This window comes from Cordyceps fumosorosea, assembly GCF_001636725.1.
Source record: "Cordyceps fumosorosea ARSEF 2679 chromosome Unknown scaffold_35, whole genome shotgun sequence".
NCBI classification, from domain to species: Eukaryota; Fungi; Ascomycota; class Sordariomycetes; order Hypocreales; family Cordycipitaceae; genus Cordyceps; species Cordyceps fumosorosea.
In genome coordinates, this window is record NW_017387335.1 from 144,737 (window position 1) to 164,507 (window position 19,771).

The 19,771-nt window shown below is 56.3% G+C and overlaps 10 protein-coding genes across 10 annotated transcripts; 5 read left to right on the forward strand and 5 right to left on the reverse strand.

The window, feature by feature from the left end:
- Positions 1 to 1,475: 1,475 nt before the first annotated feature.
- ISF_08779 (Tetratricopeptide-like helical) lies at positions 1,476 to 3,932 on the forward strand (the record flags this gene model as incomplete). Its single annotated transcript, XM_018852382.1, has 1 exon — positions 1,476 to 3,932. One exon carries the CDS (start codon positions 1,476 to 1,478, stop codon positions 3,930 to 3,932), a length of 2,457 nt encoding a protein of 818 aa, XP_018700459.1.
- Positions 3,933 to 5,223: 1,291 nt separating this feature from the next.
- ISF_08780 (Histone H4) lies at positions 5,224 to 5,758 on the forward strand (the record flags this gene model as incomplete). The annotated part of the gene is made up of 2 exons (XM_018852383.1): positions 5,224 to 5,233; positions 5,457 to 5,758. The coding sequence occupies 2 exons, from the start codon at positions 5,224 to 5,226 to the stop codon at positions 5,756 to 5,758; spliced, it is 312 nt and encodes a 103-aa protein (XP_018700460.1).
- Positions 5,759 to 6,158: 400 nt separating this feature from the next.
- ISF_08781 (Sedlin) lies at positions 6,159 to 6,773 on the reverse strand (the record flags this gene model as incomplete). The annotated part of the gene is made up of 2 exons (XM_018852384.1): positions 6,159 to 6,486; positions 6,589 to 6,773. The coding sequence occupies 2 exons, from the start codon at positions 6,771 to 6,773 to the stop codon at positions 6,159 to 6,161; spliced, it is 513 nt and encodes a 170-aa protein (XP_018700461.1).
- Positions 6,774 to 7,051: 278 nt separating this feature from the next.
- On the forward strand, positions 7,052 to 7,445 carry ISF_08782 (mitochondrial ribosomal protein subunit L31; the record flags this gene model as incomplete). Its single annotated transcript, XM_018852385.1, has 2 exons — positions 7,052 to 7,331; positions 7,393 to 7,445. The coding sequence occupies 2 exons, from the start codon at positions 7,052 to 7,054 to the stop codon at positions 7,443 to 7,445; spliced, it is 333 nt and encodes a 110-aa protein (XP_018700462.1).
- A 327-nt stretch (positions 7,446 to 7,772) lies between these two features.
- ISF_08783 (nuclear cap binding protein subunit 2) lies at positions 7,773 to 8,444 on the reverse strand (the record flags this gene model as incomplete). The annotated part of the gene is made up of 3 exons (XM_018852386.1): positions 7,773 to 8,130; positions 8,215 to 8,312; positions 8,376 to 8,444. 3 exons carry the CDS (start codon positions 8,442 to 8,444, stop codon positions 7,773 to 7,775), a joined length of 525 nt encoding a protein of 174 aa, XP_018700463.1.
- A 624-nt stretch (positions 8,445 to 9,068) lies between these two features.
- On the forward strand, positions 9,069 to 11,812 carry ISF_08784 (WD40 repeat-like-containing domain protein; the record flags this gene model as incomplete). Its single annotated transcript, XM_018852387.1, has 2 exons — positions 9,069 to 9,419; positions 9,476 to 11,812. 2 exons carry the CDS (start codon positions 9,069 to 9,071, stop codon positions 11,810 to 11,812), a joined length of 2,688 nt encoding a protein of 895 aa, XP_018700464.1.
- A 429-nt stretch (positions 11,813 to 12,241) lies between these two features.
- Positions 12,242 to 12,974, reverse strand: ISF_08785 (Emopamil-binding protein; the record flags this gene model as incomplete). Its single annotated transcript, XM_018852388.1, has 3 exons — positions 12,242 to 12,499; positions 12,559 to 12,675; positions 12,867 to 12,974. The coding sequence occupies 3 exons, from the start codon at positions 12,972 to 12,974 to the stop codon at positions 12,242 to 12,244; spliced, it is 483 nt and encodes a 160-aa protein (XP_018700465.1).
- A 494-nt stretch (positions 12,975 to 13,468) lies between these two features.
- ISF_08786 (DUF453 domain protein) lies at positions 13,469 to 14,734 on the forward strand (the record flags this gene model as incomplete). The annotated part of the gene is made up of 1 exon (XM_018852389.1): positions 13,469 to 14,734. One exon carries the CDS (start codon positions 13,469 to 13,471, stop codon positions 14,732 to 14,734), a length of 1,266 nt encoding a protein of 421 aa, XP_018700466.1.
- A 669-nt stretch (positions 14,735 to 15,403) lies between these two features.
- On the reverse strand, positions 15,404 to 16,898 carry ISF_08787 (ser/Thr protein phosphatase family; the record flags this gene model as incomplete). The annotated part of the gene is made up of 6 exons (XM_018852390.1): positions 15,404 to 15,474; positions 15,537 to 15,622; positions 15,679 to 15,845; positions 15,936 to 15,975; positions 16,039 to 16,654; positions 16,763 to 16,898. The coding sequence occupies 6 exons, from the start codon at positions 16,896 to 16,898 to the stop codon at positions 15,404 to 15,406; spliced, it is 1,116 nt and encodes a 371-aa protein (XP_018700467.1).
- A 1,391-nt stretch (positions 16,899 to 18,289) lies between these two features.
- On the reverse strand, positions 18,290 to 18,847 carry ISF_08788 (AIG2 family protein; the record flags this gene model as incomplete). Its single annotated transcript, XM_018852391.1, has 1 exon — positions 18,290 to 18,847. The coding sequence occupies one exon, from the start codon at positions 18,845 to 18,847 to the stop codon at positions 18,290 to 18,292; it is 558 nt and encodes a 185-aa protein (XP_018700468.1).
- Between the last annotated feature and the right edge of the window lie 924 nt (positions 18,848 to 19,771).

The following is a 19,771-nucleotide window of genomic DNA, read 5'->3' on the forward strand; positions in this document are numbered from 1 at the left end:
TCGTGTGGACTGTTTGCGGTGCTGAGTGGGTGCGCTGCGGCTGACTAAAATGGAATGGAAACGTTGTGATTTGCGTCAATGGAACGTTAAAGGAGCGCGGGACTTCTCTTTCGGCGGCGCAAAGTGTAGGATCGGTTGGTGGGAGAAATGACTTGCAGGTTGCAAGCAGAAAGACAATTTGGTGTTGGAGATGGAATGGCTGGGATCAGGTGTAGTGGGGCGGTGGTTGGCAGCTGCCAGGTGGCAAAGACAGAGCTCTACCTATGTACATACATAGGTACTTACTGCTGTGAGAAAGTTCGTAACCAAGAGTTTGCTTGAGCAACCCTACGGGACTATAATAAAGTTTTATTAAAACAAACATGCTCAATTGCGTGGTTTCTCCAAAGTGATACTAATTGTTGATAGTCAAGAGAATGGTCTTACTACCTTTGAACCAGGGGGCGAGGGACTGCCTGATAGACGACACCAGCCACCGCAAAGCCTCACCAATGTCCGCATGCGGACCCCCTGCGTTCACTGTAAGCCCCCTTGCGCAGTGGTGTGGCGGCCTTCTGGTGCCTGGTTGCCTGTGAGTGCCTACCGCTGAGGAGCAACACAGGGCCCTTGTGTGGCGATTTCTAGCTAGAATGACCAGAGGCCCACCACAGCTTTGTGGCCTGTTGCTGGGCACACAGCCAGCCCACCTGCTGTCTGGCCAATCAAGCTCCCGCAGCTCAGAAAACACTGAGCGCGCAGCCGCCAACCCATCCTTCCCTGGATGCTGCTCATCTTGACCTCTCCCGCTGCCCTTTCTTCCTTTTTGTTGTTGATAGAAACGGCAATCTTGCTGGTCTCTCTTCCCCAGACGTCTAGCTGTCCTCGTGTGCCATGATTGGCAGGCTCCTTTGACACTGCATTGTTCCCCAGCAGCCTGCCGACTCTTCCTCTTCTTGTTCGCCGTCGTCTGTTTGTTTGCTCCGGTGCCCTGTCCGCGTGCAGTTCACGACCGACGACAACCGCCGAACACTTTCCCTTGGCCTCGCTCTCTATCCCCACCCTCTTCTCGAATCGACGCCGCTTAACTCGAAAACGACTATTTCTTCTCAAAAGAAAGAAGTATCCGGTCTTTTAATTCTCCCAACGCTGGCGCTTGCCTCGACCTTCTCACCACAGCTGTGTTATTTTGTTGCCGTTTCGCGCCCCGCACCCGCTTCCAAGTCAACAACGCAGCGCTTCAGCTCCTGGTCTGCGGCGTTGCCATTCAATACTCGAAAGACCATCCCGAGCCGACCGAATTATTATTAGCTCTGGTCGAAGCAATCCTTTTCACGTACGCGCTCAGGTGCCGTTACTTTTGCTGTCCCCGTCGAAAGCCGAAGCACCAGCTCCTGAAAACGCCTTACAACTCTATCCATGGCCCGGGCACGACGGTAATCTAGTCTGTTGCATTTGATTTGTGGTGACTTGCGCTCCTCAGACAAGATACCTTTGAAATGGCGCCCAGCCCGACGGCCGTCTCTGGCTTGTTCCGCCAAGTGATCCAGTATCACCTCGACAACGCTTCATACGACAATGCGCTCTTCTTTGCCGAACGATTCGTGGCCCAGGATCCGCGCTCGAGCGATGCAACTCATCTCTATGCTCTATGCCACTTGCGGCTAGGAGACTATCGCTCCGCCTACGATGTCGGGAAGCCGATGGGATACCGTGGTACGAATTTGGGATGCGCCTGGGTATTTGCGCAAGCATGCCTGGCATTGGAACGATTTAAAGACGGCATCACGGCGCTTGAAAAAGCCAAGTTCCTGTGGTCTCCCAAGGGGAGCTTGGGAAAGAGCGGCGCTCTGTTACGCGCAAGCGGCTCTCCCGACGCAGCTGCCGTGCTGTGTTTGCTTGGCAAGCTATACCGCGGCTATGACGACCAGAAGAAAGCAGCCGGTGCTTTCGAGGAGGCTCTCAAGCTGAACCCTTTTCAGTGGGATGCGTTCACAGCACTCTGCGACATGGGTGTCAATGTTCGCGTTCCCAATGTCTTTCGATCCTCGGAGCTGCTTGCTCGTAGCTTCGACACCGAGTCGAGCGCAGCTACAAAAACACCAGCTTCCGTGGCCAACTCCAATGCGCTCGAAATGGCACCCAAGAAATCGTCGTTACGGAGTCTCACATCCGACATCGGGTCCGATCCATTCAATGTCGGCTTTTCTTTGTCTGAATCGACGAGCCCCCTTGCCGATGTCTTTTCAGAATCTATAGAGGGCGATTTGATGACGAAGATCCAGAGCGCGCGACTGCGCCTCGGGACATCAAACAGTAACATGTCCGTCTTTGACATAACAGAAACACCGCCTGGGCCTACTGCTGTAGATGCATCCAGCAGAATCGTTGGCGGACACGAACCTCCCCAAGCACCATCTCGACGGGCGCGCCAGGCTCAAGCCATAGATGCCAGCCTAGAAGCCCCGCCACGCATGAACTATCGAATAGGTGCAAAAAGAAATGCACGGTCGGAAGACCGAGACGTTCAAGCTGTAGAGCCCATATCGGACCCTCCAGTCATAGCTGCTGGCACCACGCGAGCGGCAGCTCTGTCAACGGCGGATAGAAAACGAACACTGTCCGGGCATCCCGTTTCACGCACAGCTAACCTTGATGACGGTGGTACGAGAAGAAGCGCACGACTTACTACGTTTAAGCCGTCGTCGAGGGCCAACTCTGGCGCGGCCACCATCGGAGCTTCCGCCGGTCGTGAGCTCAAGAAGGCAAGGCCTCCCATTTCCCGAATTGTTCGACCTGGGTCCAGTGGCGCCAATGTTGGGCGCGTAGTCAGCGGCAACCGAAAGCCGATTGACGATCACGCTGATATGGACCATGGCGAGGCGTCACGCGTGCGCGAGCCCGCAGCCTCGTCACACGCTGTAACGCAGCCGCCTCAAGCGCCCAAACAAGTGGACGACGGAGTGAAAATGGAAGAAGCTGTTCGATGGATAATGGACGTGCTGAAGAAACTGGGCAACGGCTACTACTTCCTGTCGAGATTCCAGTGTCAAGAAGCACTGCAAGCTCTAAGTTCTTTGCCACCCGCTCATCAGGGATCACCGTGGGTGCTTGTTCAAATGGGCCGCGCGCACTACGAGCAAGCCTCGTATGCGGAAGCTGAAAAGTTCTTCAGACGTATGCGCGTACAAGCGCCTTCAAGACTCCAGGACATGGAAGTGTACTCGACTATCCTGTGGCATCTCAAGAGAGAGACTGACTTGTCATTCCTGGCACACGAACTTGTTGATTCAGCGTGGCACTCTCCACAAGCTTGGTGCGCTCTGGGAAATGCTTGGTCTTTGGCCAAGGATCCCGAGCAAGCCTTGAAATGCTTCAAGAGGGCGACACAACTGGACCCCAAGTTTGCCTACGCCTTTACACTACAAGGGCACGAACACGTTACCAACGAAGAATACGAACAGGCATTGACTGCGTATCGGCAAGCCATTTCTGCGGATAAACGCCATTACAACGCATATTACGGCATTGGCCGGGTACAGGAGCGTCTCGGCGACTACGAAAAGGCGCTGACGCATTTTCAAGCTGCGCAATCCATCAACCCGAACAATGCGGTACTCGTGTCTTGGATCGGAACTGTATTGGAAAAGCAAAAACAGATCTTGCCTGCGCTCAAGGCGTACACAAAGGCTGTGGAGCTCGCTCCTCGAGCAGCCTTGACGAGATACAAGAAAGCGCATGCGCTTTTGGCCATTGGTCACATTGAGGAGGCTGAGAAGGAATTGGTGTTTCTCAAAGACCTGGCACCAAATGAGGGGCATGTCCACTTCCTGCTCGGGACATTGTATAGGAGCATGAATGAGCGGCAACTGGCAGTCCGCCACTTTACCATTGCATTGGCGTTGGATCCCAAGGTAAAGTGCCGCGAAGATGCAGTTTTAGAGCTTGTTGACTGACCAGTTAGCAGGCTGGCCCGATGATTAAGGAAGCGATTGAACGCTTTGAAGATGACATGCCCGTGGATGACTCTATGATGACATGACGTCAAGAGAAATGAGTTTTTGCATTTGGCATTTCTTTACAAAAGCGGCCCTTTCCTGTTCATCCTGACCTCATCTGCAAGCGCTACATATCATGGGATCGAGCTTGAATGGGTGGATGATACGTCTGGAGCAAGGGGAGGAGAGGCAAAAGGACAGCAGTGTACAGCACTGGATAATGATCTGTGGACGACATCATAACACGTTTGCATTGGGGGTTTCTCATTACTTGGGCGTTTTTTGGAATTGTATTATTTTACCGTGCAACAGGGAAGGCACAGAGGCGAATGTCGGGACTCTTGTAACCTTTATTTGCGATTTGTTTTTTATTGCCTTTTTCCTGTATTAAAGAGCGTCGGGGAGGGACGTACATGGTCACAAGGGGTTGAAGTAACACTGGATATCCTAAAGGTTTCGGAAGGGCTCATGGCGAAGGGAGTATAGGCACGCCCTCGGCAGTCTTTTTGTATTATTTTGCCACTATTGACTTGCATTGCGTGTACAACTCAAGTTGACGAAGGTGTGGGTGCTTTATCGTGATATGATAACCTCCTATGTTCTGTTGGCCTAGTAGTGTAGGCTCATGGCTCGGCGAAGGGCAGAACGGCCACGCCTGAAACGGTTCGCAAAACGGTGCGATAACTGGTTCGCCCAGATGTGGTGCCGCCGCCGTTTCCACGTTTCTGCCTGCTGCAAGGTACTTTTCAAGATCAAGGCAAAATACAAAGAGGTATCCACGGCTGCCTGGAGCCCGGCCAATGAAAAAAATCGGCACATTGAGGTGCCATCAGTTGGCATGTCTGGCGGGCATGTACCTGGTGATCTGAGGTACGAGGTTGTTGACACGCCCGTCCCTGAATAGGGTTAGCGCTCCTATGGCTGTCCTCTTTATTGGACTAATCGACCGCCCCGCATTTCTTTAACGTGTTGTTGATTCTGGACACGCCTTTTCTGCCTATTAGTTATTATGCTGGTTCCAAAAAAAAAAATAGGAGCCAGGCTGATGAGGGGGGCAAGGAGCTGGCTGATTGTGCACGGTTATTTATGAATAACAAGTCGCCTCCCACGCCCCCCCCGCATCTTGGGCTTTCCTCTTTCATACCACACACATCTTACCTTTTTTACCACAACAACGCCGCCACCTCGCGTCAACGCAATACTACATTTAACCACTTATTCCCACTTTAACAACTTCTAATCCATCAACATGACTGGACGTAAGTGATGATGCTCCTTTTTCTTTTATGCTTTTGATGATGGCGCGCGCTTGTTTCCTGGTGCTGCGTCCTTGAACGGCTCCGAGGGGTTGCGTGGCTTTTAATGACGCGTTCATCGCCCATGCATCGCGTCTGCCCCGCGACGCGTCTCGGCTCCATCAATCATATATCTGTCTTTTTCTTTCTTTCTTTCTCCCAGAAGCTGACCGTGATTCTTCCTCAGGTGGCAAGGGCGGCAAGGGTCTCGGCAAGGGCGGCGCCAAGCGTCACCGCAAGATTCTTCGCGACAACATTCAGGGCATCACCAAGCCCGCCATCCGCCGTCTGGCGCGCCGTGGCGGTGTCAAGCGTATTTCTGCCATGATCTACGAGGAGACTCGCAACGTGCTCAAGACCTTCCTTGAGGGTGTCATCCGTGACGCCGTCACCTACACCGAGCATGCCAAGCGCAAGACGGTCACGTCGCTCGACGTCGTCTACGCCCTCAAGCGCCAGGGCCGCACTCTCTACGGTTTCGGTGGTTAGACAAACCGCCTACACAGGTGGCGTGGCAGGGCTTTGGACCTGCTTCGCGTCTCGAATATCGCGTTGCTTTACACAAACTTCACGTCTATGCTGGGAAGAGACTGGTCAATTATGCGGATAGGCTGACCTCAAGGATTATCGCTGTACTTTTTTGATTTTTTTTAATGGCGTTTGAGAATGGATCATGACAATTATTGAGTCAGGGTAGATGGCTCGTTCAATGAAACTACGATACCAATACGATGGATGCTGCCAATGTGAAGAAACCAGACGTCTATGTTTAAACCCGAAGCTAAATACAAAGCGTCCTCCGACACAAGAAAGCCAGCCCTTGCGCCGCTCATTAGAAACAATTCCTGCCTTGTTGGCCCTCCCGCGTAACACGCAGCCCATCATCTCATCATAGGTATTTTCGCCCGGCCGCCGCCACGCGCGTCCGGAAGACGGGGCTGCGCACCTCCATGTTTTGCTTGTAGAACGGGTTCATCACAGCCTTGACCCAATTCTCGTAGACCTCGGCGAAGAACATCTTGATGGCCTCCTCGGTCGCCGGGCTCGTCGGGTTGGCGCCGATGGCTGTCGAGGAGCGCGACGACGCCGCCGCGGCGGCGCCAACACCGCCGGCGTTGGGCGGCGGCGGCTGGTGAAGGAGCAGAAACTTGGCGCCGGCGCCGGTGACGAAGCAGGAGATGTAGTTGTTGAAGAACTTGTCGACGCACTTGAGGTACCTGGGGGCGGTTAGCTTGGGGGGGAGAAGGGGGGAGCGGGATGCGCCAGACTCTCCCGGCCGCCTATGCGCAGGGAAAGCACCAGGAGAAAGGAAAACTCACATCTGCCCGTGTGACCACTGCACCTCCTCGACAACATCCAGACTCGAGTGCAGGATTATCTGGTTTAGGTGCCGCACCTGTTCGGTGAAGCGCGACTGGCCATCCCCGCCTTGCTTGGACGTCCCGAACTCGTACTCGAACAGCGGGTTGTCCTGGGTGCCGACAATGGCAAAATAGTAGCTCATTGTAGTGCGGTCCTCATTTGAATTTGGTGGAATGCCTGGGCTCACGAGCAAAAAGCTGTTCTTCTCCTTGTCGCGCGCTGGCTAGGTGGTAGTTTGGAGCTTCGATGGGTGGGCTTGTCACCAAGGCCACCAGCTGGCGATGCTCCAGCCGATGATTGCGCCCCACTTTTTGGACCAACCTTGGCCAGGAGAAAACGGAATTGACGACTCCAAAAAGTTTGGGAATTGATGAACACCAGCCAACGAACCACAACGCACCACACGAGCGTCTAGAAACCATGTTCGGTCCCTTTCGAATCACGAACCCCCTCTCGGGCGGCCTGCTGTGGAAGATTCCCTGGCGCCTGTCCAAGTTCCAGAAGCGGCGCCACCGCATGCGCCTGCGCGCCGTCGACGGTGTCGTGGCCACGCTCGACGCGGCGCTGGCGAAGCAGGGGCAGACGCTCGAGGCGATCGAGCGGTGGAAGGCGGAGATGCCCAAGGAGGAGGAGATGCTGCCCAAGGACAAGTACACCATCTTTGACCGCAAGGCCAAGAAGTTCCGCAAGGGCATTCACAGTACGTGCGGTCACGCGAGCGAGACGGGTAAAGGGATTGGAGACTGACTATTGTGATGCAGAGGTCCCGAAGTGGACGAGAGTTTCGCAGAGAATCAACCCGCCGGGTTATTAAAAACGAAGAATTTGCAGCGGCATGTTGTCGATGCGAAATTTACGATGTGATGGAACGGCAGACACATCCTGTACAATATCAAAGAACTCATTTACCTACCTCTGTTCTTGGTTTTACTACTATCGAAACGGGCGAATCACTTGGTCATGGAGGAAATGCCAGACGGTGGATGTACGATTGACAACAGCATGGTACAAATTAGATAAAGCAAGGCGCATGAATTGATTTCTAGTAAAAGCTTCCACGCGCCCAGACCTGCCTGCGCAAGAAAGACGAGCAAAAAAACCCCAATTGGTATAAACAAGGACACGACCCAGCCAGCTCCCCCTACCTGTCGTCGTCGTAGGCGCGGTCGTCGCCGCTCTGCAGCGCCCGGCCGACGCCGCCGCGGCCCTCGTCAAAGTCCTCGCGGTACTCGTCCCGCACCTGGCCGCCCGACTTGCCGCGGCCGTACTGGCGGCCCTCCTCGAAGCCCGGGTCGAGGTCGGTGCGGATGACGCGCTCGTCGAGCTTGGTGCCGCCGACGTACTTCATGCAGTCAAGCGCGTCCTGGTGCGTGTAGTACTCGACGAAGCAGAAGCCGCAGGGCGTCTTGCTGAACCGGTCCAGGCCCATGACCAGCCGCTTGATCTCGCCGCACTTGGAGAAGAGCTCGTAGACCTGCTCCTCGGTGGTGTAGAAGGATCTGGGCCGGGGTGCGGAAAGATGGTTAGCTGGTGAATCTTGTAGTGCAAGGTGGCTCGGGGTGCAATTGATTGAGGAGGCCTACAGGTTGCCGACGTAGAGAGTTGTGGCGTCGGCGAGAGGATCGGCTTGAGGCTCTACATCTTCTGGTTTATCGTCATCGCGGTCGCGTCTGCGACGGCCCTGTCAAGAGTGTCAGCATGGTTGTTTGCCTTGTCCTCCCATCGACCCGTTTGGGGGCCCTACTTTGTTCTGATAGTATGCGCTGGGTCGATCGAGTCTCTCGACGGTTGAGCGGACTGGCGGCGGAGCCATGCTGGGTATCGCGTCGTCTGTGTCGCTTGGAAGCGGCGCGGGGTCGAAATTGAATGCGGTGGTATGTGTTTAGTACTGCTACACAGGTCGCAGCCTTTATGTTGTGTCACGAGAGCTCTTGTCGCAAAGTTAATGTAGGGCGTTTGGCCAACCGAACAGACGCCTTGAAGCTCTTGCCATAGTGGAGACCTGCCGCCTAACCGTGGCGACGCGGGTTGGTAAACCAAGAGCTCTTGGTTAAGGCGGCAGTATGTAGACTGGGGCAATCAAAATCAATTAAAATCAAACGTGCAGACAATTGAGGATATTTATCCTTTTATGTTCTTTTTATGCCCTACCGTTTCCCAGCATTGAACGTTGAGCGAACTGGTTTTGCTCTGTCCTACCGCGCGGCAGCTTACAAAAAAACACTTGGGAGCCTGCGCTTTTTGCCTGGTCGACGCCCCAGCCTTTCCACCTAGAAGTTGACTTCTGCACACTTGCACTTTACACAAACAGCACCACTTAACGCTCGCTCGGAGGAAACGCGGACTCAGCAAGTAGCTGTTTCGAAACTGCTGCTTTCAAATACTTGCCTGTTACACCGCCCTATTTTCTGGTCCGTCCCTACGCAACGAGCAGAGGATGCCCAAGGTCAAGTGCTACTCGGCCGCTTGGCTGTCCAAGAATGCACCCGGCCATCAGCTTTTTGAGCCCTCTCCCGAGGTCGCCCGCGGCCGTAGCCTCGCGTCGCCGTATGCTACCAAGAAGAAATTGGTTCCTCAGGGCCCGAGACGGACGATTGCGCGACGCGGCACCGAGGTCTTCGTGGCCGTGGGCAAGGAGATCCGATGGGGAGACTTGGCCTACCTCAAGGACAGGTGGGCAGACAGCCAGGCTAGGGAGCGTCGTGGCTCGAGCTCCCGTATCAAGCGCGAGGACTCTACCGTGAATCTCGAGGATATCCCAGAGTTTGAAGCTGGCGGCGGCCTCAGAGTAAGTCGTACCACAATGCGAGCGTTTGGAGCGAGCCGCTAACAAGCTCTGTCAAGACGATCAAGGTCCCGGTCGCCGACGATATACGACAGCTTATCATCTCCCCCAATACCAACCTCCTCGCCATCCTCACCACGCACACCATTCACATCTGCACGATACCCGACTCGACGCATCTCACGAGCGAGGATACAGCCCCGCTGAAGCCCAAGATCTTTACCCTTGGCCCGACCACCCATGTCACGTCGCGGTCGCCCATCATGTCGGCGCTCTGGCATCCGCTTGGAGTTAACGGCTCCTGCGTTGTCACCGTCACGGCCGACGCGATTGTTAGAGTTTGGGAGCTGTCCACAGCTGACCGCTGGTCCTTTGATACCCCCACAACCTCCATCGACCTCAAGAAGCTGGCAGACGGCACGACGCTGGACCAGGATTTCTCCGCTTCGACTTCGGCCACAAACAAGGCCTTCTCCCCTGATTCCTTTGAAATGGAAGTCGCGACAGCAAGCTTCGCAAGCAAGGGAACTGGAGGCTGGAACCCAATGACCCTGTGGGTGGCCATGCGCGAAGGAGACGTGTACGCTCTGTGCCCGCTGCTGCCCCAGCGCTGGGCCCCTCCTCCTACGCTGATCCCTTCGCTTTCCGTCTCCATCGTGGCTACGGTCGGCAGCATCGAGGACGATGCGTCGGTCGACGAAAGCGAAAAGCTGCTGGCCCAGCAACAGTTGCAGTGGATGGGTGATTTGGATTCGCAAGAGCCGCAAATTGTCGATAGCACAATCCTGGGAGACCCTCCCGTCGAAGTCTATACCCGCCCTTCTCGACCCGGTATTATTCCTCGACTTCAGGGACCGTTCGACCTCATCTCTGATCCCGAGACCGGTGACGAACTGGACACGTCTGTCACCGACATCATGGTCATTGGCAAAAAGACGGAAACAGACGATTTGATGCTAGGGGAAGACGAGTACGAGCTAGATCTCGATGCCGGCGATCAAGAAGGCCTCTCACTGGCAGTCATTTGCCTGCTGTCCACGAGTGGCCAGGTGCGCGTCTACCTGGACATGGACGGCATTCAAGCGCAGTGGCTACCTCCCAAGAATAAATCCAAGAGTAGCAGACTAACCGCGGAAGCCAAGACGCCGTCACTCCTTGCGTTCCAGGCCATCGACACCATGACACCTGTCGAAGTAACGGAAGAGAGCTGGCCGGTCTTCAGCGATGATGCACTCTCACGGTACAGCTTCTTTGTGACGCACCATGCAGGCATCACGTTCGTGTCTCTCGCATCGTGGATCTTTCGTCTTGAGGGGGAGCTGTCAGGGGACTACGAAGCTGGCACAGACTTTAGACTCGGGCTGCTGGTCAATTCTCAGTCTAGCAGAGAGCGAATTTACGCGCAACCCGCCTCAGATGCTGCGGTGCCGCTCGCAGGCTGCGTTGCTCTGAGAGACCCAGACGTTGGCTACTTCCTCCTCTCAGCCACCCCTTATGAGCCCATCGCCGTCATTTTCGAAAGCCCCGAGATGGAAGTCATTCCTGTTGACCGAGAGGTCAGCCCGGAGCGTGAACGTGAGGCTAGCATGGCGCCTCTCGACTTCTATGAGCCTCGCCCCGTCTACAACCCGCCACACGCGTTTGATCAGGGATCGGCCCTCCCGCTACTGCTGGAAAGATTACGCACGTCGCGTCACAAGACTATAGTTACTCAGGAGGTTAAACTAAGCCCCTTGACGTTGCAAATCTTTACGGATGCTCACAAGGTCCTGAGCGACGAGACATACAAGCTTGGTGTGTCTGCGGCTGAGATTTTCCGACGGTGCGAGCTCCTGCAGAGCGAGCTGAAGCAGCAAGTAACCAAGGCCAACGAGGTCAAGGGCAAGATTGACGCCATCAATGGGGTTGACCGCGACGACGAGAGCGACAACGTCATGTATGAGCGGCGCATCTCGGAAGCCCGCAAGCGCCAAGAGGCGATTGTGCAGCGCGTGGAGAATCTGCGCAAGATTGTGGGCAAGGCTACGACGCGGGACCTGAGCAACAAGGAGCGGGCCTTTATGGAAGAAGTGCGCACCCTGAGCGCGAGCGTCTCGGGCCCTGAAGCGACGGAGGAGGAGGGGCGCGACGTTAAGAAGCAGGCTCAGGAACTGTGGAAGCGCCTGGACAGCGTCAAGCGGCTGCAGTCTGAGCTCGTGGCCGACGTGGAGGCGCTCAAGAAGAGCGGGCAGATGGAGACGACGACGTCTGCTTCGTCGTCGTCGGCAACGGAACTGCGGATTCCGCAGGACATTCGGCGTAGCAAGCTGCAGCAGGTGCAGGGCTTGCTGTCGCGCGAGACGGCACTGGTGGATGCGGTGACGTCGCGGCTGGAGAGGCTGCAGGCGACGGTATAGCCATAGGCAAGAGGAAAGGAAGCAAAGAGGGAAATTTTGGTTTACAGCGAATCGGGAGGGAGTGTATGTCTCTTGTGGAGTAATGAAATAAGGATCAAGGGTATACTTTTATATCTAGGAAACAGCAAATAATGCATTTACATCACTTTGTTATACAAGACGTGTGGTGTGCTTCTATAGTTGGCGTGAGGTGAGGTGAGGTGTGGTGTGTTGTGTGGTGTGGTTTACTGTTTTTTGGCGGCGAGCTGGGCGGTTGTTTGGAATGCGATTGCGGTGGAAATATGGGACCAGCTATCGTAGAGGAGGGCTGTACTGGACGTCAGAAATCCCTTGCTTCTACTGAGAGTGAAGGAGGGAAGGGGATTGGGAGAAGAAGAGAGAGAGAGACAGCGAGAGAGAGAGGGAGAGAGAGAGACAGGAGAGAGATGGCTATAGAGGAGTCTTGGTCTTACCGAGAGGCACACAGAACCAGGGCGCGTTGAAGCCGACGTAGTAGACCCAGTAGTAGAGGAACTCGGGCCGGCTGTAGGAGACGCCGGTGAGGCGGTGGTCGGCCCAGTTGGTGGCGTAGTAGAGCATGACGCCGTAGAGATGGGCGGTGCAGACGATGACCTGGAGGAAGTGGCGGGTTGGCGAGCGGCGGATGATTGCGATGGTGGTGAGGAGGGAGAGGGGGCCCCAGAGGAACTGCGTGTATCGTATGTGATTAGAGTGACCACGAAAAAGGGAGAACGAGGTGGACGCACGACGGTGATGTGCTCGATGCACAGGGTGAAGACGTCGCCGGTGAGGTAGCGCGAGTCGGACAGGGCGTACTCCTTCCACAGCATGGCGAACAGGGTGTGCTCGCCGACGAGGCGGCCCTGGAAGTGAATGAAGTATCCTGCCGAGCATTGGCCGGTCAGTCAGAGAGGCGCGATGGCCCGAGTTTTTTTTTTTTTTTTTTTTTGGGGGGGGGGGTGGTACACAGGAAGAACCAGGTGGCGGCGAAGCGGTCGGGCGCGCGTAGAGGCGGTTGTTGGTGGGCGGCGGCGGCGTAGGCGAAGAGGAGGACGGCGGCGGTGTTGCCGCCGAAGAGGGCGAGGATGACGGGGAGGGACACGGTGCTGGGCTGGTAGTCGGGCAGGACGGCGTCGAGGGGATAGTAAGGATGCGAGGCCATTGTGTTGGGTGTGCTGTGGGGGACTTGGAATGGACGAATCGAGGTGAGTTGGACTGAGTTGAATTGAGTGATGAGGCGAAGGGAGATGGAAGCCTGGATACCTGGCCCTCAGTGGGGGATGTTTTTTGGTGGTTTGGTAGGGGCCGAGTCCCACGGCCACGGCCACAGGGGTTGATGAGAAACAAAGCGGTACATTCAAGTTGGCTTTGCTTTTGCTGTTTTTTCCGTGCTGACGACTCATTGGACGTCTTTGCTAAAACTACCAAAAAGTAATCATAAGAATCATGTCTTTGCTCCTTCATCCAAAGCTGCCCTCGCCTTGCTTGTGACCCGCATCGCCGAATCTCGGACATGTAAGAGCCGGCCGGCCGAGAACCGTTTGTCCTGCAAACGAAACACCAACACCGACACCAACACCACCAACAACAAACAGCAACCCTCAAGTCTCAAACGCCGACCCATTCAGAGACGCACACGGCTTTCTGATGGGAGTCATGCGCCCGTCAACATCAGCGCTTGCGTTTATGCGCCGCCCACGCCCACACACCCACCTCCCCACGCCCTTCCGCGCCTCCTACACCACCATCACCACCACCACCGCCGCCCACGCCGCCGCCGCCCACGCCGCCCCCGGTCTGCGCAGCCTCCCCGCGTGGTTCGTCCGCGGCGGCACCTCCAACGGCCTCGTCCTGCGCTCCGCCGACCTCCCCTCCTCGCGCTCCTCCTGGCCCTCCATCCTCGCGCCCGCCATGGGTTCGCCCGACCCCGTCCACGCGCGGCAGCTCGACGGCATGGGCTCCGGCGCCAGCTCCACCTCCAAGCTCATCGTGCTCTCCCCCAGCACTACGCCGGACGCGCACGTGGCGTACACGTTCGTGCAGGTGGGCATCCGCGACGGCACCGTCGACGTGGCGGGCAACTGCGGCAACATGTCCAGCGCGGTCGGCCCGGCGGCGTGGGACATGGGATACGTGGACAGGAGGGGGCTGGTGAGCACGGAGGGGGACGGCACGCGCTGGGCGACGACGAGGCTGCTGAACACCAACACGAACAAGATCGTGGAGGCCCGGTTCCGGGTGGGAGGCGGGCCGCGGATGGAGTACTGCCCGACGGGGGGGTACGAGATGGACGGCGTGCCGGGGAAGCAGTCCCCGGTGACGCTGAGCTTCCTGGATCCGGCGGGCGCGGGGACCGGCCGCGGCGCGCTGCCGACGGGCCGTCCGGTGGACGAGCTGCGGGGCGGCGAGGGGGCGACGGTGCGCGCGTCGCTGGTGGACGTCGGCAACCCGGGTGTGTTCGTGGAGGGCCGCTCGCTGGGCTTGGAGGCGCCGCCGAGCCCGGCGGAGGTCGAGGCGGACGCGCGGCTGAAGAGGAGCCTGGAGGCGCTGAGGCGGCAGGGCGCGGCGATGATGGGGATGGACCCGGACACGGAGAGCGTGCCCAAGGTGGTGATGCTGTTCCCGGCGGACGGTCAGGGGGCGGACCTGTGCTGCCGGGCGATGAGCATGGGGCTGGCGCACAGGGCGGTGCCGCTGACGCTGGCGCTGTGTCTGGGCGCGGCGGCGCGGACGGAGGGCACGCTGGCGTGGGAGATGCTGAGGAGGAGGGCAGGGAGGGGGGTGGAGGGCAGGGAGGCGGTGAGGATCGCGCACCCGAGTGGCATGGTGGACGTGGATACGACGGTGGTGGACGGGGAGATTAAGGCGGCCAAGTTGCTGCGGACAGCGAGGGTGCTGATGAAGGGGGAGGTGTTTTACTAGTTGGGGAGGGTGTAGGTGTGTATTATATAATATGGTGATTGTGAATAAGAGAACATAATACAGTGATTGTGAATAAGAGAATGTAATGTGGTGATTATGAATAAGAGAATATAATGTGGTGATTATGAATGAGAAATGATGTGGTGATTATGAATGAGAAATGATGTGGTGATTGTGAATGAGAAATGATGTGGTGAGTGTGAATGAGAAATGATGTGGTGATTGTGAATGAGAAATGATGTGGTGATTATGAATAAGAGAATATGATATAGTCATGATGAATAAGAGAACATGATACGGTGATTATGAATAAGAGAATATGATATAGTCATTGTGAATAAGAGAGGCGTTAAACTAGATGGTTGTGAATCAGAGGAAAGACAAGTTAGAGTACGGTTCAGTTTCTGCATCTTGTGGAGTGTCATGATGTGGTTGATATAAGTGAGCCCAAGGAGGCACACGAAGCAGTCCATCATCAATACTCTTCTCTTTTAAGCAATACATCCCTGTTGAAGCTACTCAATCACGCAACCCACGCCCATGCCAACCAACACGCCTCAACCCTCACCAATGTTCACAACACACTCCATACCAGTCATCACTTATCAAGTCTCACAACTCACTCTATACCAACTAGGTCATCACCCCTCACATATATACAAAACAACTCTACATGCCATCAACGGGGCAGTCGTTGATGTTGTCCTGCCAGACAGCCCTGGCATAAGGCAGCAAAAAGTCTGCTCCGTGTTAGTCACTTCTTCTCTCCTCAGTCTCCAAGACACCAGCATCGCCAACTCACCCTGCGACGTAAAGTTGCAGTCGACGTAGCAGTCGACCATGCTCGCGTTGTACCCGCCGCCGAGGTACAGGATATACTCTTCGATACTACACACGCTCTCCCACCAGCACATGCATTCACGCTTCAGCAGCCTGGCGCTTACAAGTCGTAAAAGACGACATCGACAACCTCCGGCGTGGCACCGTCCGGGAAGCCACCACGCGCCTCGTAGTAGCCCGGGTGGCGCATGGACGGCACCGCCGTGTGGTTGGTGTCGTCGCCGTCGGTGCCCCAGTCGTCCGCGGTGACGTATCCGGGAGTGACGACCTCCTATCTGCGCATCGGCCGGCCCCTCGCCCCCCGGCCGAGGCGGCCCGTGGTCGGGTCGGTGCACTCGTCCTGCGGCGCCGCCATGGCCACCACCAACTCGCCGCGCTTATCCGCGCGGCCGTCATCAAGCCTGCATTCCCCTCCAAGTCAGCCTCCCCCCTCCCCCCCCTTCCTCTCAGCATATCGTACTTACTGCGTGATCAACCGCCCCGCCTTGGCGTACGGCACGTCCTTGACGTACCGGAACACGTCGTGGAACGGGGACACGATGAAGTTGTCGTCGTGCGTGAACGGGCCTTTCGGTATGTCATACCGCACGCTGCCCGTTTTCCCCCAGGATGATGCGCGCCTTGCCCGCGCGCGCTCCGGCCGCACCACCACCCGCCCCCGTCCCACCGCCGGCACGATGACCCCCGGGAACAGGTTCTCCGGGCCGTCGAACGGCGCGCAGTCCACGCACCACGACCGCGGCGCGCACGCCCGTACACCTCCCCCCAGACGCAGCTCCTCCCTGACCTGCGCAATCTCCTGCCTCACGCGCTGGCCGGAGCGGTGGTCGCACGTGGCGGGCTGCCGGCGCAAGTGGTAGATGAAGGTGTTGCGGTTCCAGTCGAGGTACCTACGGGCGTACCTGAACGGCGAGGGAGGAGCGGGTTCTTGATGCCGTGGTAGCCGCCGTTGCTGCCGTCGAAGCCCGGACATGGACACCCAGCCGATGGTCTCGCAGTAGCGACCGGCCGCTGCTACTTCAGGGCGCTGACGAAACACTCCTGCTTGAGGTGGCCCTCGAGCCAGCCGTGCGTGTCGGTCTGGTACTATGAGCGAGTGAGGCTACCTCTCTCGACGCTGGAGACAGGTCATAAGCGTGTGAAGAAAAGTTCATCTGACCCCATTCTAGAGGCCCCTTGGGTCCGTACGTCGCGTTGGGCGCACCAGGTTGCATGCGCTTGACCCCTGGCGGACATACTCGACGTTGTCATGGGGGCCGTAGCAGCTGTGCTCCTCTCCGTTGCAGGCAGCCACCAGGCCGGTGAGAATAGCAGTCGATTTCATGTCTTGTTGCTGGCTGATGGAGGTACGGACAGTGTAGGTTGTCAATCAGCTGTATCTGGGGACAGCCAGAAAGGGCAGCAGCTTGCTTCTATATAAACAAAACCCGCGAGCTTGTCATGTACTAACCGGTTCACTAATAAATCCCGGCTCTGTCTTATCTTGTTGCATATTAACTTCCCACCGCGGCGACCTCCGCTTACACCAACACCTTCATCGGCATTGGCCTCTTTCCTATTCGCGCAGGGCCCTCTTCCTTTCCCTCTTTTCCCTCTTTTCCCTCTTTTCCTTCCTCCAGAAACTTCTCTCCCCAAGTCTCACTCCAGCCTACTGCCCAGACCGCCGCCGATCGACCCGAGCTGGGCGTTCTTGGCCTTCCTCATGGGGGCAATGCAGCCAAGGAGAACTTGTTTCCGCCCCCTCAACTTCCGTGGCGCTCCTAGAATGCTCTCTAGAATTATGCTTCCTTGTAAGAAGAGGGCTGTAAAAAAATACAAGTTCCCCCACAGGGCGTTCAGCTTGGTTCCTGCGACCCGTCTCGGCCGATAGCACGCAGCCCCCGAGTTGAACCTCTAATAATAAGAGGAAAGAATGCAGCCATGTGCTGGAGAGATGGGTGGGGACAACATAATGCGATTCTTCTTTTTCAACGTCAACGCGATACTTTCGATCTCTGCATTGGGCTATCTTGTCTGTTGTACATCGGCTTGTCAAAGGCGTGTGTAGTCAATGGATTAACTCATGCTGTGATGTGGCTGTGGCTGTGGCGCTTCAAGTCAGACTAGACGTGTGGTGTGGCTTAATTCTACAGTTTACGTTTCTACGAAATAGCCCAATCCATCAGTAGGACTCCCAGCTCGTGCATGTCAATACGTGCAATCCAAAAATTATACTTTGTAATTGGCGGCGTTTCACGCCTGGTCAATGTTCATCTCCTAGTTTTGCCTTTTCAACTTTCTTACGCGAGCGTGTCGCCGCCGTAGCCGCGCACGAGGTCACGCATCCATCTGTAGTAAAAGGCATCATCCCTACGAGAGAGAAACTACTGGAGCCCAAGGAATAAAAAAAGCCATTTTTTTTCTAGAGGGAGTTTCTTTCTTCTGCTCAATCTCTAAAATACTATATTTGATTTGACCCAAAGCCGATATGCTGCCACACCCATGCATCTTCTGCTGCCTGTGCCGCCTGCCTAGACCTTCGGCCCATGATGAGGCTGATGCCTCGCGATGCATATAACCTCCCTCCTCCTCCTCCTCCTCCTCCTCCTCACCCCCCAAATCCCAATCTCATTCCAAGTCATCTTTTTCTCAACTTTGAATGAATCCTCCTCATCCCCTCCCTTTCCACCTCAAACCAGCCCCCTCCCTCTTCCCATCTCCGCCCCCATCCCCTCCCTACGCCGTCTTCCACCACGTCCTCATCACCTTGTTCGCATACTCCTCATCCATCCCCCAGTTCCTCACCGCATCCTCAATCCCCGCCTCCATCCTCCCCACGTACTCCTCCCTCGGCGTCCCCTTCTCCGCCCTCTTCTCATCCACATACACCAGCGCCTCCACCTCCTCCCCCTCCCCGGCCTCCCCGTCCCTCACCCAGCGCACCTTGCACCGTACCTTGCCATACGCCCCGCTCCTCACCCCCTCGTGCACGTCCAGGCTCGCCTCGTCCCGCGGCGGCAGCAGATACACCAGCCCGTGCACCCCCTCGGCCGGCGTCGTGGGGGGCGCCAGGGGGAAGCACGGGTGCGTGGGGGGGAGCGCGTTGGCGTAGCCGCGCGCGTTGATGCTCCAGCGCCAGCCGGGCAGCACGGCGAGGCCGACGGGGGTGGACGACGGGCAGCGGGCGCGCATCTGCGCGGTGGACAGGTTGCTGCCGTAGGCGAAGTAGAGCACCTCGTGGCGGTCCTGCTCGACGACGGTGGCGGTGCTGTCCTGCGACTCCTGCGACTCCATCTTGGGTTCTTGCTTGGTCGCGGCGGTTTTGTAACCGTGGCGTCTGCTTGGTTTGCTTGGACTGTATGTCTCCGGAGAGGAGGAGGTGTAGCTTGGAGAGGCGGCAAACGGTTGGTTTTATGATGGAGGAGGAAAGGTTGGACAGGGTGCGTTGCAGTAGTCACTTGTCATCACTCGCCCACAAATGTATATGCGCATGGTTGTCAATTCACGCTGCGCCGCATTTTTACACATCATCTTCTGTTATTCTTGTCCCCCGTGTTTGTATTCCAGATCCCAAGGCGAGACTTTTTCCACTTGACTGGTCATTTCGATGCTGCCTCGCTTGGTTGGGCCGTGACTTCGGCTGGCCTGTTTTGGCGGCCGGGCGATTTAGGCAGATGCGCATGTAACCCTTCCATCTTCCAGGCAGCAAGATTACCGGGACCGTACTTTTACTAAGAAATACTTGCATAGGATAAAAGGCTGCAGATTCCATGTTCGTAAAAAACTTTGGAAAAGATGGAAATCCCCATCTTTTGCTTCTTCAAAAACTAGGCAACTGGATACGACATTGACACAACACCCTACAACGGGACTCGAGTTATCTTTGGCATCATCCCGCAACTGCATGGGTAGCTTGGCAGCCTTGGCAGAAGTCAAATGGACAAACAGGGCAATGCAAGCATCAAAATCCCATCTGGTCATCTGCAACCCAAATCGGCCTCATCAGTGGCTGTGCTTCGCCAACCCTCACTCGCATTCAAGAAACGGCCAGTCATCATTTGTCATATCCTTCGTATTTCCCAGCTAGCTCTAAATTACAATACAACGTCGTTCCCATCTTCTTTTCATATGCAAAATATACCCTTCATGGCCGCTTAACAACGGCACATCCACCTCATCTAATCATGTGCAAGAATCCCCCTACCCATCCCTAGCAAC